General features: G+C 35.7%; 3 protein-coding genes across 3 annotated transcripts; 1 reads left to right on the top strand and 2 right to left on the bottom strand.

The window, feature by feature from the left end:
* Nucleotides 1-314: 314 nt before the first annotated feature.
* On the top strand, nt 315-3,058 carry LOC114534805. Its single transcript, XM_028556281.1, has 3 exons — nt 315-1,103; nt 1,216-1,762; nt 2,198-3,058. The coding sequence occupies exons 1-3, from the start codon at nt 379-381 to the stop codon at nt 2,417-2,419; spliced, it is 1,494 nt and encodes a 497-aa protein (XP_028412082.1). The 5' UTR covers nt 315-378; the 3' UTR covers nt 2,420-3,058.
* LOC114534815 lies at nt 2,589-6,439 on the bottom strand. The gene is made up of 10 exons (XM_028556288.1): nt 6,138-6,439; nt 5,410-5,902; nt 4,910-5,019; nt 4,722-4,788; nt 4,248-4,329; nt 3,985-4,119; nt 3,664-3,894; nt 3,366-3,436; nt 2,921-3,263; nt 2,589-2,824 (listed from the first exon to the last, which is right to left on the bottom strand). Exons 1-10 carry the CDS (start codon nt 6,377-6,379, stop codon nt 2,589-2,591), a joined length of 2,010 nt encoding a protein of 669 aa, XP_028412089.1. The 5' UTR covers nt 6,380-6,439.
* An 8,563-nt stretch (nt 6,440-15,002) lies between these two features.
* Nucleotides 15,003-19,103, bottom strand: LOC114534806 (microfibril-associated glycoprotein 4-like). The gene is made up of 5 exons (XM_028556282.1): nt 19,076-19,103; nt 17,228-17,460; nt 17,007-17,046; nt 16,428-16,805; nt 15,003-15,394 (listed from the first exon to the last, which is right to left on the bottom strand). Exons 2-5 carry the CDS (start codon nt 17,396-17,398, stop codon nt 15,114-15,116), a joined length of 870 nt encoding a protein of 289 aa, XP_028412083.1. The 5' UTR covers nt 17,399-17,460; nt 19,076-19,103; the 3' UTR covers nt 15,003-15,113.
* Between the last annotated feature and the right edge of the window lie 702 nt (nt 19,104-19,805).

Consider the following 19,805-nt stretch of genomic DNA (forward strand, 5'->3'; position numbering starts at 1 on the left):
ACTTGCATTCAGTTTTCGATCATTATGGAGGGGCATTTGGGACAAAAATGACATTCGCTTGTACATTGCATGCCGTTCGTTCATGCCACATGCTATTCGTTCGTATCAGTTTTATTCTCGACGTTGTTCGCGTGTAAGTTACACGCCATTTGTTCGTACACTTTCTGCCTTCGGTTTGAGCCGGCGGACTCATGTCATCGGGTCAGCGGCCGTTCCTTCTACTAGCTCGAGCCGGCGGACATAGTTTAATCGGGTCAGCGGTTGCTACATGAGACTTCGTGTAAGGACGTTCTATAAATTCTGGAATAGTTTGACTTTCGGCGTTTCACTCTGAATTTTGCTACGAGTTTACGGTAACGTTATTATTTAAAAATTAAAATGTCTTTTACTAGTGAAAGCCAGCAAAACTCACCATTTCATTTGATTCGAGTTAATGTTAGAGAAATTCTAATCGATGTGATTCGTAATCTAGAAGGCACAAATGGTAATATTAACATTGACTATGTTCGCTACAAAGTCGATTGGCTTTGTGCAATACTGACGAGATTCGGCAATAATTTGGAAAACATAGAACATTTACTTTTACCACGTATCAGGGAAGCACAAACTATTCTTGCAACCATTGACGACGATTTGTACACAGGCAACAACCATGTACCAACTTTATTGCAAACAAATTCCAGAGGAAGGCCTAGTTTTCACATTCCTTGTGAACAAATGGAACTATTTCTCGATTATGGATTCAAGGCAAGTGAAATGGCAAAGATTTTGGGTGTTAGTGAAAAAACAGTTTACCGGAGACTGGAGGAATATGGGCTATCCATGAGGAACAGCTATTCCAGTATTACTGAGAACGAGTTGGATGACATAATTAAAGGGATATTGGTGGAATTCCCTAACACTGGATATAAAACAATGCGTGGACATTTGCTTTCGCGGGGATTGAAGTTGCAGGAGAGTAGAGTAAGGGAAGCAATGAGACGTTCAGATCCTGAAGGTGTTCTTGTTCGAGCATTACAGCTAAGGGTAACTCACAGAAGGGTTTACAATGTTAGAGGACCTCTTTCTCTCTGGCACATGGATGGTCATCATAAACTTAAAAGGTGAGAAGGCATGCACAAAAGTAAATACATTCATACCTGAATTCAATTTCAATCAAATAAATCAATCATTATAATTTGGTAATGAGCTAGCTATGTACTTCCTCTTTTACAGGTGGAAATTTGTCATCCATGGTTGCATTGATGGGTTTTCTCGAAAGATAATGTATTTGTCCTGTAGTGGTAATAATCAAGCAGCCACAGTGTTAGGTTTGTTTTCAAAAGCTGTTGAACTTCATGGACTACCTTCAAGAGTGAGGGGAGACTATGGTGGAGAGAATGTCCAGGTGGCTTGGTATATGTTTAACCATCCACAGCGAGGACCAGGCAGGGGAAGTTACATCACAGGATCAAGTGTTCACAACCAAAGAATAGAGAGGCTGTGGCGTGACTTATTTGTTGGTTGTCTGTACATCTATTACTCTATTTTTTATTACTTGGAAGAAGCAGGATATTTGGAACTAAACAATGCAATTCACATGTTTTGCTTGCACTTTGTTTTTCAACCAAGAATAAACAGACAACTCCAGCATTTTTGTAATGGATGGGATAATCATCCATTGAGAACTGAACAAAATAAAACGCCAAACAGACTTTGGATCAATGGACTATTTGATATGTCATCAAATATTACTGGAGAGCTTTCTGATTACCAATCTCAGGTACTTACTACTTCAAAATGCTTTTTATTCGTGTGTTCTCTTCGATTATTTTCATTAGGGCTAGGGTTAAACAACTGCTCTGGATTATGGAAAGAATTAAATGAAAAACATGGAATGTGGTATACATACAAAAATCACCGTAAAAAGCATAGTGCTGTTATTATGCAGTGTACGAAGTCAACAATATACTAAGTGTTGCAATATACAGAAAAGCATGTATAGTTCCTATTTATGTTTTTAAAATTGCACCCAATTTAGCAATTTAGAACTGCATTCAAAATAATCATTTTATATGTCAAAATGTAACAATTAGGATGACTGTTGTGTGCCATTTGATCACGGCTTTAGACTACTAGCTCATAATATTAAGTGCAAACTATGATTTCAAGTTTGCCTAGAACCTAAAAAATTAAAATCTATGTTTGTTCATCACAGGAATGGAATGAGTATGGTATTGACCCTGATGCACCTTGCCCTGTACCTGAGTCAGAAAATATTGAAACACAAGATGTGATGTCTCCATTACAAGATGAAGATTTCGAAGCAATGAAACAACAGATTGACCCACTAAATGATACTGATGTGTATGGCATTGAAACATACATACAGGCATGCATTTTTGCATCTTCTAGGTCAGGTTGCCATGAGCCTGAATAGTTTTTATTAGCAGGTGATTTTAAGGAAAGTATAAACATATTAAGGACAATCACTTGCAAAACCTGGCGTTCTAATTAGGAAATGTAGACATCTCTTCTGGAAAATGTTTTTGCCTTTAAAACAGAACCCAACTGCAACAAATGTTATGATACTAAATCCAACTTGTGTCTTATATGATGCCAAATCCCATTGCTTGCATGTCCAAGGCAATGTTCATCTGTCTGGAAAACTCTTCAAAATTGGCAACTTTTTTTGGTAGTTCTAAATCCATAGGACATGTATTGGAATTTGGCAAAACACTTTCAATAGTTGTGAGAGTTATCTTGTCAGGTTCATGAAAACCCATTGGTGGTATACTACTTGCACCAGTAGAAAATGCCAACAACTTTTGCAAACCCTTTGCATCTAATAATGTAAAAATTAAGCTTTAGTATATATATGTACAGTAATATGTTCTTAGCTAAATCAAAACCAATAGTTACGGTACAGAAAATAACGTACCCAAATTATCAATATACTTGTAAAAATAGCCTTTGATTGGGTCATCTAAGTGTGTATGCATCAATAGACTTTTAAACATTTCTGGGGTAAGATCCACATCACCAACATGAACAAACAAGGGCTTGAAAACATCAGGATGCTTCTGTGCTTCATTTAGTATTGGGCCAAGACCTTGACCAAATTGATCAAGCTCAGCTTTACGCATTAAGATCACTGTGTTCAGCATTATGCTTGTGATAGCTTCAAGTTTATTCTCTTTGGTGATTTTTTTAGTAAAACCAGTTTCCACAAGTGCATCAAGGATTTGATCAGGAATATTTTCAAAGTTATCTAAGGAATCAATCTGTAACAGAAAATGAAATACTTTAATTTTGATAAAACATTTGCATATAAATGTGTATCGGTTGACAATTGAACTTAGTGATTAATGTTGATGAATCCCTACCTGTGTTACAATATCTCTAATATCTATGTCTGCTATATCCTCCTTCACAATGTCAATATCCTGACTTAAGCCTGAAATTAGGTATGAATAGATTGCAGGGGATAAAAATGGAAAGCCTGGACCTCCATTCAAAATGGATGTTGCAATAATTCTTCCAGCTACTTTATAAAGACTGGCCCTTAATGCATCTGTATTATGCATTGGTAGTAATCGGGCTTCACTTCCTTCAAACAGTCGTACAAAATTGCTAGGAGAAACCAAGCAATTCAATAAGAGAGTAAATATTCTCTCCTAGGACCCCCTCCATCGATTGCAGGCTCGTTTTCAAATACTATTTTCACTGGGGAGTCAAAATCGAAACTTGACTTTTTGAAAAATGACACACTGTCTTTAAACAGGCTACCACGATCAACAGATAATCTTTGAGGAGTTATTTTTGTGGGTGCTAGTTTTTGAAGATGTTCAGCAAGATTTAGTGGTTCATCTGCATCAATATTCTCCATCATTGTTTCAAAATCAGGAAAATAATCTAGCAAATATTTTAAAATTATTAAATAAATTTTAATAGACCCATTTGACAATTTTGTTTCAAAGAATTTGAAACACCACTAGTACAAACCTTCCAATTGCCCATCCCATCCTCCAATCAGCTCATCAACCACCTCAGACACATTTCCTTGTTTATTTGCATACGAATTTTGCAATGTTTCGATACTTGTGTTCGGAAACATGTCTTTCAGGTGGGAAATGCAATCTATTAAAAACATTTATGCAGTTTAAAATTCAATTTAACATTTACTTTATTCATATATAAATCTTTGTCTAGATTTGTACCATTAATATAATAAAACAGTTTAGCATTTCAGCTATAACAATACCAACCACTTTTATCCTTAACTTCTTTTTTGTCTGAGACACTAGTACATATCGGGCTCTCATACGCATCTTGTATTTCCTGAGGTACCTTTCAAACAGAACATTTACACAGTATAATTAATGATTACACACACACATACATATATATATATATATATATATATATATATATATATATATATATATATATATATATATATATATATATATATATATATATATATGCATTTGAACCTAGCTTACACACCATAAACAAATACATTTAGTAATATTATTTTAATTTGTACACACCAACATATAGCCCTGTATTCTGGGAATCAGAAAGGGATAGTAGTTCATTGGTGGCATGCATGAAGGCTTTTTTAAATTAATAGCAAAATTAGCTTATTACTGTACATACACATTTTCTGTTGGAAAAACTATATGTGAATATTCTGTATAATTTGTATCATGAATAATAGAATGTGTAAGCAACTGAACCTTGTCTGCATTGATAGTTTCCACTTCAGGTGGAACCCTAACCTCGTCATCCGATACTTCAGTTGATCTGTAGTTAATAATAATAAGAAATATTAGCTTTTTCAGTAATATCTTATATTTATATTTCAATCAACATATATTTTATTTATTATATAAATTATGTTGTGTATGTACATGTGTATACTTACAAATCCATATTTTTATGCCCATCAGGGTTGCAGACAAGCTGGTGATTTTTAAATTCACCATATGTGAAGCTAGTGCTGCATTTGATACAATTGATAACTGGACCAACATCCTAAAAAAATATTTAAACATTACCAATTAATTTTACTAATTACATGCAAGAGGCAAATGTTATATCAGTGACTATAAAAGCTTGACAATCTGAATCGCAGTTTCCATACAATGATTATACTTACAGTAGGTGAAAAGTGCACATTAATTGTCAAATTTTGTGGTGTGTAAGAAACACAAGAATCAATAAGGGTTGGGAAGCCTATATATTTACTAATTTGAAAATACTATCCTTGTCACAGTTAAGCATGTTGAGCGGTAATTAAATCCAGAGTAACTTTAATAAATAGAAATAATTACCTTAGTATGCAATAATAAAATCGTGTAAGTTGAAAATAATTAGTAAAAATAAATGTCCAAAAGCACTAATAAAACTAAAATCTGAACTCACATCATATTTCACTTCAGTTTCATCCAAATCAATTTGTAGTGGACGGAAATAGGCTACGGCCTGGCCCAACCTTTCTTTGAGATATGATACAGAATATCCTTCTCTGCTTGGTGGGATAAGACTGAGTACCCTTTGTCCTCCACCACCTCCAACAGCTCTCAAAACTTCAAACCCTCCCGATCCTTTCATCTTTGGAAACTTTTCTTCCATGAATTTTTGTAGTTCTTCATGAGATGCATTCTTGTTAGGAAAAACGACTTTCATTTTGCCAAGCCCAGCTGCCATAAGGGAGTCAAGTCGGTGTCTGTCTGGTGTTAAACTCTCATTACACCTGCCTAGAATACATATGTCATGGGTCCAAGTCTCTGCTGGCTGGAATCGCAGTGGAACATAACCTTTTATTGATCCTTTTGTTTTTTTCACTGGTGGCTGTAAGTTGCCAGAAGGTAATGGGCGTGTGACGTTTCTAGAACACATTCCTGGAAATGCCCTTCTAAAATTGAAATGAATATATATAATCACTACAAGATTTCAATCACTATTTTTGGGTGAAAGAATTTTTTTAATCAAAATTCAAAATTTCACACGAATCTGTTGCTATGACAATATAAAGTATAAACCATTATGACAAATCAGTTGACAACACCAAGTCGTCAACCTTCTAAATACTATGGTCTATGGTAGTGTAGCATTCAAGATCGTATGCACATTCGTACTCTTTTTCATACCTGAAATCGTCTGAGGCACTTCGACCTTGCCCTGAAACAGAGGAGGCACTTCGTCTTTGGACTCCTTGCTGCAAAGATTGCCCCGATGGCGATGCCGAAAAAGTAGAAGCGCTTGGTCCTTGTTCCGAGAACGAGGAACTCGTTTCTGAGACATTTCCAGTTTCCAATTGGCACAATGCAGTTCTTAATAAATTTCTGGTTCTTGTTAATAGATCACGATTATTAGAAGATGAATTATTCATTTTTTCTGTACTTTCGTTTTTGTTCAACCTTTTGCTCTGTAGACTCTAATGTAAAACAGCAGTGTGACAGCGGTCCTTACACGAAGTCTTACGTAGCAACCGCTGACCCGATTAAACTATGTCCGCCGGCTCGAGCTAGTAGAAGGAACGGCCGCTGACCCGATGACATGAGTCCGCCGGCTCAAACCGAAGGCAGAAAGTGTACGAACAAATGGCGTGTAACTTACACGCGAACAACGTCGAGAATAAAAGCTGATACGAACGAATAGCATGTGGCATGAACGAACGGCATGCAATGTACAAGCGAATGTCATTTTTGTCCTAAATGCCCCTCCATAGATCATAACTTGTTCGGTTTTTAGTTAAATAAAAGCGCAAAAAGTAATTAAATAAAACTAATTTAGTAGTTGCATGTTAAAAGTGTTTGCCAAGCTATTTCAACTTCGACTTGAGATTAACTGGCGCGAATAACTTTTTTTAACCAGCATCGTTTTCCGTTAACGCCGGTAAACGTTAAAGTCTGCAAAATTGAATATTTTAACTACGTCTAGGGCGGCTTTGCAAAAAAGATAATGTTATGAAAGGGAATTTTAAAACAAGTCATTTTCAAAATCAACTCCAAACAGCATTTTTCGATTGGGTAAAAATAAATATTCTTGATGCAATCTTTGATGCAATCTTTTGTTGAAACTGAATGTTATATCCCCGATGATGTAGTAAAATGTCCTTTGATTAAGTTAGTAACAAATTATGTAGTCCACAATATTTACGTTTTTATGGCAGCAATTGCTGAAGGTGATGACTGATTAATAGTCTCAGATATAAGATCAAACGTTTAAACGGTATAAGCTCGCACTCAAATGATGCATTGCAAGCAAATCCACAAAATGTCGATTTTCGACGATATCTTAATCTTTTGCATCTCCTCGCACGAAATAAATAAAATATTAATTGTTTGCTTCTTTGCCCTCGTGTGTTTACATTTTGAGTAAGTTGTTTTCATCACGACAACTGCGTGAGAAGTTAAACTGCATAAGTCAGCCATTCATGAGATGCACTTTAGCCTTTGACAGTCTCGTCAAAGATTGGGTTATCTTCAACACTTTATTTTGAATGTTTCTTTACAATATTCGGCAATGAAAAATAATTTCATTCATTTCACTTGTTTTAGGTACTGTATGTGAACATTTATTTAAACTTTGACACTGGCAGTTGCTTATAAATAAATATTACTGTTCCTTTTTGGCAAAATGTGTTAATGCAAAGATGTGTGTTAATTTATATATTATTTAACAAAAGCAGGTCATAACACATATATTGATAAAAATATGACTCGTCTTATTTTATGACTAAAAATACATGAAATGCAGCACCCCTCGCCATTTTAAACAAAGAAAATTAGCGATTAGCTATAACTATAAGTTTATATTATGGAATGACTCAATGGGAAGCGTCGCATTACCAGAATTTTGTGACATGATAATTTGCATTTATTCTAATTTGACAGACAAAGGCAGCCCAGACTTTGACTGCGCGTATGACTCTTGCGCGCGTGCTTACTTTGTTTACATCGTCTATGTATAACGACAAGGTATAATTATAGGAAAGAGTTATTAAAACATTACAGTTATAGTTTCGTAAAAGTAAAAATTAATTATCCGCGAAACTACCTGAAGAAATAGCACAAAATCCACAGCCTAATAATTACCGATGTTTGCACAACATTAGACAGGAGTCTCCACATTTTTAAAGAACATCGAAAGACATCAAATTATCGAAATAAAACAGGAATTCATACGAAATTTTGAGGAAACTACCCCGGGTCACTTCGCCTAAGGAAACGTCATCTTTTTTAAAATATTAGCTAAACGCTTATCGGCGGTCGTGCGGGTAAGCCATTGATCGACGCCGGTCTAGTCCAGCATGGATTAGGTGCATGGAGAAGATATACCAAGGCCTGGGTTACTAGTTGATTTCACTGACACAGCTAATTGTTTAAAATCAAGTTGCTCACTAATCTCTCATCTCTGAAAGCAAGGAATTAAGTAGCCTGCGAATAACAGAATCTATTTATACGCTTATTCCACGGTGGGGGGAAACACAATGAATAGATCTATTTATCGCGTTTCACCCCCCACCGTGGAATAAGCGTATAAATATATTCCATTATTCGCAGGCTTGGAATTGAGAGAAAACCCTCCCGCAGCTTAGCTATATCGGCGAAGTAAGATCTGTTGGTTTGAAATGATCTTCAATAGAAGTTGGTGGCGTTGCATGGTTTCGGAATTGGTATTACAACTTATCGTTCAGGTTGCTTTGGAAAAATTCATATAGAAGTATTAACAAATAGATAACATTGAACCGTTGTCTTTAGCTATTTTCATCATTACAACTGCGTGAAAATTTAAATTGTATAACTCAGCTATTAAATGAGATGCATTTTAGCCTTTGACAGTTTTGTCAAAGTTGGGTTATCTTCAACACTTTATTTTGAATGTTTCAGGTTGATGTCTTAGAGGCTAGCTACCTCATTCATGGTATGTAGCGTGTGCACATGACATCATGGGAGTCCTAATTGGGAGAATATAAACCCCAGGACAACGACTTAACGGCCATTTAAGAACAAGTCTTTGGGATGAGAGATTGACCAAGAGAAATTACTTTCTGTAGGATCGTGCTTCCCCCAAACCCCTTCTCCCACAAAAAAAACTCGCGTGTGCATGTGTATTTTTTGCGCAGAAAACCTGCTTGCTAGTAATCCTTCGTTCATTAAGGGCATCTATGACCTTCAAACTCCCAAATTAACACAAAATTTTGGTCACATTTTGCGAAACAAAGTAAGTGGGAATGGAATAAATTTTAATGTTTAAAATGACTTACCACAACTCTGGTTATAAGATATATTGGAAATTATTTCAGGACTTTGAACAGTTGGTTTGCTTAGAACAGCAGCAAAATACTGATGTGCATGCTAGCAAATAAATTATTCTTATTCTTATTATAAACACTCAACAGCAAATAAATTATTTAAGTGCAAACTGCATAATAAGCATCAACGTCTCTTATTTGGCAGTTAATTTATGAACAGTCGTATAGTGCCGAGCAATAAATATGCGGTTAGGGAGAATGTTGTCTCTCTGAAAGCAAATTTCTCAAACGGATAGTTCTTACGGTTTATAAATCAACGCTCTATCATACTAAAATGCATAATCTACCTTTTCATAGATCACTCTGAAAATTTCAATGACATTTATCATAGCAGAGCAACAAAAAATATAGTTTGACCTTAGAAACGTCAAACGTGAAAAAAAACTGAGTTCGTAGTAATCTTGCATTCAGTTTTCGATAATAACTTGTTCGGTTTGAGTTAATTAAAAAAGCGCGAAAAGTAATTAAATAAAACCAATTAGTTATAATTATAAGTTATTGCATGTTTAAAGTGCCTGCCGCTTTATTTTAACTTCGACTTGAGATTAACTGGCGCGAATAACGATTTTTACCGGACATCGTTTTCGGGTAAACGTTAAAGTCTGCATAACTGAATATTATAACTGCGTCTAATGTTGAGAAAGGAAAATTTAAATCAGCGCTAAAACAATTAGGTCCAATGATTGTAAAATTTAAAACAAGTCATTTTCAAAATCAACTCCAAACAGCATTTTTCGATTGCGTAAAAAGAAATATTCCTGATGCAATCTTTTGTTAATTGAAACTGAATGTTATATCCCCGATAATGTAGCAAAATGTCCTTTGATTAAGAAGTTAGTAACAAATTATCTGATCAACAATATTTACGTTGTTATGGCAACAAGTGCTGAACGCGATGACTGATCAGTCTCATATATATGGTTAAAACGTTTAGACTGTGTAAGCTCGCATTCAAATATAGCTACATTGCAAGCAAATCCACAAAAAGTGGGTCTTGGACGTTATCTTAATCTTTTCTATCTCTTCGTCCAAATAAATGAAAAATTAATTGTTTGGTTCTTTACCCTCTTGTGTTTACATTTCGAGTTATATTCAGCATTGCAACTGCGTGAAAACTTAAACTGTAGCTAAGTTAGCCATTCAATGGGATGCATTTTAGCCTTTGACAGTTTTGTCAAAGTTGGGTTATCTTCAATACTTTATATTGAATGTTTCTTTATACGGCAATAAAAAATAATATCATTCATTTCACTTGTTCCAAGTACTGTATGTGAACAAATATTCAAACTCTGACACTGGCAGCTGCTCATAAATATTATTGTTCCTTTTTAGCAGAAAATATGTTAATGCAAAGATGTCTGTTAATTTATATATCATTTAACAAAAGCAGGACATAACACATATATTGATAAAAATATTACTCGTTTTATTTTATGACTAGAAATACATGAAATGCAGCACCTCTCACCATTTTAAACCAAGAAAATAATATCCTAGGCCTAGATTAGCTATAACTATAAGTTTATATTATTGAATGACTCAATAGCAAGCGTCGATAGCCAATATTTATCATTTCGTGAAAATACAGTCTCAATATTGAAGGTCATGTCACCATTTTTCTACAGGCGTTTATAGACCCTACCAGCTTAGGTAACTGTTAAAATTTCAACATTTGAGGCTTCAGAAAAAACATCAAAACAATACAAAATCTTCAAGTACAGACATAGGCAGCCCAGACTTTGACAGCGCGTGTAATACTTCCGCGCGTGCTGACTTTGTTTACATCGTCTATGTATAACGACAAGTTTTTTTTTTAGGAAAGAGTTTATTAAAACATTACAGTTATAGTTTCGTAAAAGTGAAAATTAACTATCCGCGAAATTACCTGAAGAAATGCCAGAAAATATACAGCCTAATATTTTACCGATGTTTGCATAACATTATAGCCTGAAGTTTCCGCCATTGTAAACACCATCGAGAGACATCAAATTAGCGAAATAAAACAGGAATTCATTCGAAATTTTGAGAAAACAATCCGTAGGCCACTTCGCCTAAGGAAACCTCATATTTTTAAAATATTAGCTAAACGCTTATCGGCGGTCGTGCGTGTAAGCCATTGCCCGATGCCGGTCTAGTCCAGCATGGATTAGGTGCATGGAGAAGATATACCAAGGCCTGGGTTAGTAGTCGACTTCACGGACACAGCTAATTGTTTAACATCAAGTTGGTCACTAATCTCTCATTTCTGAAAGCAAAGAATTGAGGAGAACCCTCCCACAAGGCTTGCGAAGTAAGACTTATTGGTTTAAGATCATCTTCAATGGAAGCGGTGGCGTTGCATGGTTTCGGAATTTGTATTACAATAGATCGTTTAGGTTGCTTTGGAAAAATTTATATAGAAGTATGAACGAATAGATAACATTGAACCGCTGTCTGTTCAGTTACAGGTACACGTTATGACGTGATTTGTGATATGAACAAAACAAAGTGGTGGATGCATGGGGTATTTCACTGAGAACTAAAACACTCGTAGAACTCATACGCCACTACATCCGGGGTACAGTGCGGATATTTTTCCCATGTCACGTGTCGGGGGGTGTCGGAAATCGTCGTCGAACAATTTGCATTTTATTATCCAGTTACGTTATGCAGTTCAGTGTTACCATAGTGATATCGAAGATCTTTAGAATCGAACACGAACGAACACGCTTTCCGGAGATTTGACAAGAATTTTAACATTTTATTTTTCATTTTTTATGGTGTTTCAATGCAAAATATGGGATGTAAAATATATTTTGAACGATTGAGAGAAATTTTTATCCAGTGGTGCGGGGAGTGGGAGCGAGGCAAATTTCACGGCAAATTCCCCACACTTGAAGTGGAAACAACGGCATGATACCGAACGTTTGAATAAATTTCTCGTGTTTGGCCGCGGATTATGTATTGAATGAATTACCTACAAATGGAACATAGATACAGAGGAAAAATTTCAATTAGCAATTAGCAGTTCCCGAACTACAAATCGGTGAGACAAAGGAATTCATCATCACCGACGTCATCGATGATGTAAAACATTCTGATGATCGGGCTGGACCGACCAATAAACCGACTAGAAAAGGCAAGAGATATGAAAGTGGAACACTTAATGAACAAAAATACTAACCTCGACAATATCAAAGATGGGAGCAAGAAACACCAGGTGACGACGGTTTCTTGGTACCTTTTCGGGACATTCGTACGAAGTTGAAAAAGCAGATCAATGATCAGGAAGTGGAAGAGAAACTAAAGAACGAGTTATACTTTCAGCAGCGACTCAATGATGAGCAGATGAAGTTCCAAGCAATAAAGTGGAAGGGAAGCAGCTGCGATGGGACAAAAGCAAAGAGAGGAGCTGTGGTACATGCAAAAACGACGTAAAGCTAGCATAGAGACGGTAAAGCAAGAGGTTGAGCGGAAGTGGTACTAGTAGCAGGGGCTGCCATAAACGACGATATCAATGCGACGGTGAAAGAAAGCCAGGTAAAAGACGGAGACGAAAACTTGAAAATTGACCGAGTTTGGAAGAGGATCTTCTTACGAGCACCAGATATTGGAGACTTTTAAGAAACAAGAAAACCCGTCCACTGAAATGAGTTAAAACAAAACCAGGAAGGCTTGTGTTGCTATGTTCACTTGTGCCAGCACGAGAGCGGTACATCTAGACCTGTGCAAAGAGATGACAGCTAGTGAGTTCAAGAAAACGTCGAAGAAGTTCGTTGCGAGAGGGAGATTCCATGCAAGTTTGATCGTTAGTGATAACGCAAAAGCTTTCAAGGGAACGAGGAAGTGGCTGGCAACATTGGCCAACGATGATGATCTCACCAATTACTTGGCGGTAAATGATATCAAGTGGAGATTCAACACGTCAAGTTCATCTCATCTCATCTCATCTTATGTGAAGTTTACGAAGCCCCATTCATATAACGCCGAATGTTTTTATATAAAGACAGGCTACTGTGTTTATGAATGAAACGACGAGGAACCAGACGAAGGTGGAGAAATGCAAAAAAGTTTCAATCTGTTTCTCTGCATCTACCTTATCTGACTACTGTATTTTCCCACTACAGAGTGAGTAAATATGAATTTTTTGCTGTGAGTACAAGTGCGCTTCAAACTTTTGCTTTGGCTTTCGAGTAAGTTTTGTTTTTTACCTTGTAATTTTGATATAGTTTTAAGACACTTATAGTCCTTCATTTTTGCCAATCGTCCTACCATGGGGCAGTTTTTTTTGCTGCATAAAAAGTTCGTACAAAAATGCGATATTTTTGTATTTTGAAACTCGTATGTTTCGGATAATTTCTTTGCAAGTTATTGTTTTTTTTGGAAGATAGCTTTCTATATGTCTTTTCTCTTGAGGTAACATTTTATTTGTATTTTTTGAGTGCATTCTGTTATTTGCGGGAACGTCAACAACCTGTACACTCAATTCTTTTGAGATATTGCTCCTTTCTTAGCAAATTTCAGTGAAACTTAAAAAACTAAAACTAACCATACCATTGCGTGGAACGATTCAAAAGTCGTTACCACCAATGATCGTTATGGACAAATGCGTTGTTAGGAAGCCTTGCATATTAATGCGAGTCTTTGTGTCCTAAATAGGGATGAGGGAAGCTATTTGCCAAAAGAATATTTACATCTGATTGCATGTTAGATGACGTCATTTTGAGAATATATAAGGAACTGAGTTTCAACATCAGATCACCCGTGATGAAGACACTAGATCGGAGTGTCGAAACGTTGGTTCGTGAAAGTGAATCTTTGTGTGGTGATTACTTTCATTTATTAAAACCAGATTAGCGATAATTACGATGGATGTGTCCAATGTTTTACACAAATTTACGCATGTTTAGGAAAACAACGCAATTGCAATGGAATCTTCGATAAATCCGCCATGGTCGCATGCGTAAGCAACAAGAACGAACAGTAAGGCAGGATGAGGTTTGTAGCGTTTATCTCAGGAATTTATCGTTATTTATTTTTATTTTGTAACTTATTTTTTATCGTTATTACAGTGTTGACGATGTGTTGCTTTTTACCACCATTTATCGGGATAGTACACCTGGTATACAATTATTGCAATGATTCATTCCGACAGAACTGGTTCGTTGTTTATCAGAGCAAGTTTCATGGAATAAAATTGTGAAGAATTGTGAATGCTTTCATGGTCGGAATAATACAAACATATCAAATACAGAAAAGCCGATGGAAAATTCTTTTTACAATTCTTACCTGTGATTGTTGTTGACGTCGTGTTAAAAAATAGGGCCACTTAATAATGTCGTGCAAAATTGGTATGGATAAGGGGAAAATTTCTGCTCAAGCAGCCGTGATGTGCCTAAAAATAAGGTGGAGGGTTTGCCAGACGTAATTACTCCAATATAATGATGAGGACCAATCGGGTGTCTTGTAATTAACGCGCATTTTAATTATAACCGGAAATTTACAAGCACGTCTAATCGTACGTCTCAATACGGACGATCTTCGAAAATAAACGTGAATGTTTTATATGTAATGTGACAAACGAAGATATAGCCGTCATGAAAATAAGCTCATTCTAATGAACAACTTACGATACACTTTTATACAGTTAGTTTATTTTCTGAACTTTGACTTCGGATTAAGCTAGGCGTAGGAGAAGAATCTCCTCTATGTAAATATACGTCATTTATTACACGATTTTAAATATTTATAAAAACCAACAAGTGCCGTGTTAGTGCATTGCACTTTTTATAAAGTAAACGTAAACCTTCTTTATCGTTCAACAACTTTATTTATTCTTTCCAAATTCACGTGGTCGTATCTTCATCGACGTTGATTTCAGAGAATAATAATGATCTTTCCAATGGAGCCAATTGATTCCATCAGCGTACGATGTGTGATTGCCATAATGATACAAACCATTTAAATTGGAATAATGACAGCCACGATACCACCAGGCTCCTTTGAATGTCACCGCACAGTTAACGTTGATTTTCGCAATATCATTGTCAGAATCCTTGGTGCTGAAATCCATATTGTTATGATATGATAACGAGTCTCCTGCTGTACCTTAATGTAAAAATATATGCATGAATTGAATGGCCTCTTAAAATTAATAATGGTAATGGAGTGCAATTAATGCCAAAATCGTACGTTAATAATATACTTTGCAAAAAATTTTAAATTTTAAATTACCTAATTTACTTAGTTTTGTATATATTACGCAATACAGCCTTTGGGCTGCAAGATAATTTTAATACACTATCTATCTATCTATTCAGGCTGGGGAGGGGATCGATGACAACCCCAGGCCTATTTTGGATGAATTGTGTATCAATTGTCAAAATTTTTGTAAAAATTGTTGCGGAAGTACTTCAACCCGACGATCCAATCTCCCACAAATTCATGTTAATGTGTTTATATTTTGTCCTGCTGATCGGAAAGCAATTCCAACATTAATAAATATAAATATAGAGTCATTTCTATTTCTAGGGTATTTAACAGCGCTTTGATAATTACGGCTCAAATGCTACAACCACAATGTAAATTTGTGATTTCGCGAATGTTCATCCCGTCACTGTAAAGGATGCTGTACGGATACTCAACAGTAATCTTGATGAAATCCAAGTATAATGTTATGTTGTTTGGAAAAAAGTGAAGGCTTGATGAAGGCTTGATTAACTCCCAAAGGGAAAAAACTTTATGTTTTAGGTTAATTAATGGTTAACTTATTTGATATGCTTCGTATACCCATGGGATATTTTAGGCAACTTCTCTAAAATTTCAGCCGCTATGCGGTTAATTTGAATTTCAAAGGTGTCAATGTTTTTTTACTAGCGCTCAGGCATAAAAATTAAAACAATACGATAATTTCTATTGCGTCACAATTTTTTGGGACACACTGTATTTTTCCGATACACGTGCTAGTGTTTGTAATTGATTTGCATATCTATGCAAACTACGGTATAAACGGTGTGCATGTGACCTAATACACCTCGTTAAATATTCATGAGTTTCACAATATTATAAATCGTATCAATGTAATGAGGTATAGGACTCTGAAAACATTTGCGAACAATTGTATACAGCCTAATGTGCTTACCATGATAACCCCCAACATTCAACTTGTATTTCTCACTTTCGCTGCTGACATTAAATGAATCATAATGAGCGTATCTGGTGTTTCCAGATGTATCTTCCATGTCGATTCGAAGTTCATTTTCTAAAATATTTGTCATCTTGTGTATTTTATCAAGTCCAAGCCAATATTCCCCGCTCAAGTTACCAAAACCTTGTTTGTAATCTTGCCATCCTCGGTAGAAGTCAACACTTCCATCAAGACGACGTTGAAATACAGTCCATCCTCCACCTGATGTTGTCATATCACAAAACACTTTGAAACTTCCCTGTCCGTCGGGATTAATTTTATAAATTCCACTTTGTTTTATTTCTTTATGATAGATATCAGCGCAGTCTTTGACTAAATTGTTCAGAATGAGTGTAATTAAACGAATGAAGCGCATTTGTAGGCATCAAACTCACCAAAGGCTTATTATCCACCTCTGGTCGTTGGGAGATATGTTTCAGTTTTCCTAATTTGTTAATCGTCGGGTAATGTAGTTAGCAAAATGTTGTCCCGGGTTTTTGAATTGTTTTGATTCTTACTAACATCAACACATACCTCTTTCATTTTCATCGTTAAAACAACTTTCATTGTAACCCTGTAATGAAGAATATTAATTCCTTGCTTGCAATGTACGATAATAACCACGCTAAACCATTCAACAAAATTGAATCTTGCTATAACAGTCAGGTTTATGTTTATAAATGTTTTCCGATGAAAAGCAGTTAATATATCTCAAATAACGCCACAGCTATAACAGCTATGGCACTAAATCATACCTTTTGTGGGTTGAGAAGATAAACATAATCATAGGAGGAATTCTTCTCCAGTAATCTCTCAGATGTATTGTAAACCACGTTATGTAACATTTCACAATTTGAATCATTTTTTGAAGTTAATTTCTTCTTGAAGTTGATAGATCTACAACATATCTCAGTTGCACACTCCATTACGCAATCTATCCATTCAGAAACGGCTTTTTTCTTGACAACTGTTACATTCAGTCGGAATCCTAAAGCGTAAAATGAATTATTTTAACGAAAACCTACGCATTGCAAAGTTTTAAGGCATCTCAAACGGCAAATGCCAAACCGCTAACAAAGTTTGTATTTTAATTTCACTATCTTAAAGTGTGCAGCAATATCGCTAAATTACAAACGTTCTACACGAAAACTCGTGATTTTCAGCAATAATGTAAAGGCTAGTTTCCACTGAGGATGATTCTCTTCTGGATCGGACAGGACAGGAAAGATTTCTTTGTATAAACGCCGCCTGAGAACTCACCGACAAAGGAAATTTTCCTGTCCGTTCCGATCCAAAGGAGATTTTTTCTGAGTGGAAACTAGCCTTAAGAAAGCAATAGGCCATTTTTGATGTATTTACAATGCAGCAAATTCAGCTTTGCCGTATAATTTTATGTCTCACGTTCGCCGTATGAAATTTAATGCTTGAACGGCTGAGGCTGTATTCCGTGTATGCAGTCGCTCAAACATGAAGTTTTATACGGCGAACGTGAAACACATACGCGGCAAAGCTGAATTTGCTGCTTTTCTAAGTACATCAAAAATAGCCTATTGCTTTCTTTCATTCGGCTGAACATCACAAGTTTTATGTAGAACGTTTGTAATCTAGCGAAAATGCCGCACACCTAAAGATTGTGGAGTTAAAACACAAACTTTGTTGGCGGTTTAGCGTTTGCTATAAACGTCAAGCTAAAAGTCTCAAGAAACGTAAAGTCAGCCTAAAACGTTCAATATCATCACTGGTCTCGAACCAGATTATTGAAGTTTTGGTAGTTATAAGATTCGGTAGGTATGGTAGGTATGGTATGTATGGTAGATATGGTAGGTATGGTAGGTATGGTAAGTATGGTAGGTATAGTAAGTATGGTAGGTATGGTAGGTATGGTAGGTATGGTAGGTATGGTGAATATGGTAACCTACCTATGGTAACTTACCTATAGTAATCAACCTATGCTAAGTAGGTAGGTTATTCAACTGTTAATAAATAGCTTTTAATGTTACTAGACACTAATATGCCGGGTGTCAAAGATATGAATTTTAGGGTTGCTTATTTCCTGCCTAATTTCAGAGGATATACCACAGTTTTGCCTCTCTATAGCTAAGACTTTTCTTAAGATATTCAGGGTTGTGACATTGTGATATATTTTCTGACATTCCTCTCACTTAATTTTGTCCATGCATCAAATACGTGGATGATGTGTGCAAATCACTGATCTGTCCCACATTTTCATGCGCGAATAGATTTATACTTCGATGATTGACAAAAATGTGATGAATCAATTTTCATTGTTAATTTCTTCCACTCAGAAGCTATAGCTGTAAAGAGAGGTATGTTTATTCAAATGACTTGACTTTCCAGGATTCTGACAATATGTTGATATATATTATTGTAAGATACATAACTGCTATTTATAGATGATTAGGCTTGGACAATAGAATTAGAACGGATTGACAGTTGGAGACAGACAATAACATAGAAAGTGTATGAGAGCGAGAAAAAGTCAGAGCACATGAAAAGTAATATAGATAATATAGAGAAACAAAATATACAGTTATACAAATCGGAGCAAGGAGTGAGATCATTATAATTATGTTTTACTTTACCTTCAAGACTAGAATTATAGCAAATGTTTGCACTGGTTTCACTTGATATAACATTTACGACTGCAAGTGATATACATGGTACATATAGGGATAAGAAATGTTTTAATTGCATGGTTCTTCAACTTTCAGTTGTTGCAATATGAAGAAATTTTCCTGTAATGAAAAAAAAGCCATGATTATTGAATGTAGATTTGAATGGTTTCGTCGTTTTGAATTTTTTGCTTGGGAATAAAACGTAAATAAAAAACCAAGTTTTGGAAGCCACTTCAGTGCTTGCTTGGCGACTGGCTGGCGAAAGAGCCGGCAAGAATGCTGCAGCGCATTGTATAAATAAATAAACTAAATACTGTATGCCATATGATGAATCCCGTATTAACCGAATACGTTCGGTCCGTACTGGAAAAATATCAGACCTCGATCTTTTATGTATGGACCTCGCTATCGCTCGGTCCGTACTGTCAAGACCTTCTAGTCTAGTACGGACCTCAAATTCGGTTAATAAGTGGTATGTATTTATGATAGTTCATTGTGTTTTATTGTCATCAATACATCATCAAGTAATAGCAAAGCTTGTTCATTTGCGTACGCATCGACCTCAAACTGTTAACTGACATTCATATGCGTAAGCTGCTGGTTTGCTTCGATAATTTATTCAGAGTTTGTTTATTTTTCTCCCGACGGTTGCCTAGGCAACTGCAGTAAGTATTGCTCGCATGCGAACGACTTTATT

This window comes from Dendronephthya gigantea, unplaced genomic scaffold (genome assembly GCF_004324835.1).
Source record: "Dendronephthya gigantea isolate DGI-Jeju-01 unplaced genomic scaffold, DenGig_1.0 000107F, whole genome shotgun sequence".
NCBI classification, from domain to species: domain Eukaryota; kingdom Metazoa; phylum Cnidaria; class Anthozoa; order Malacalcyonacea; family Nephtheidae; genus Dendronephthya; species Dendronephthya gigantea.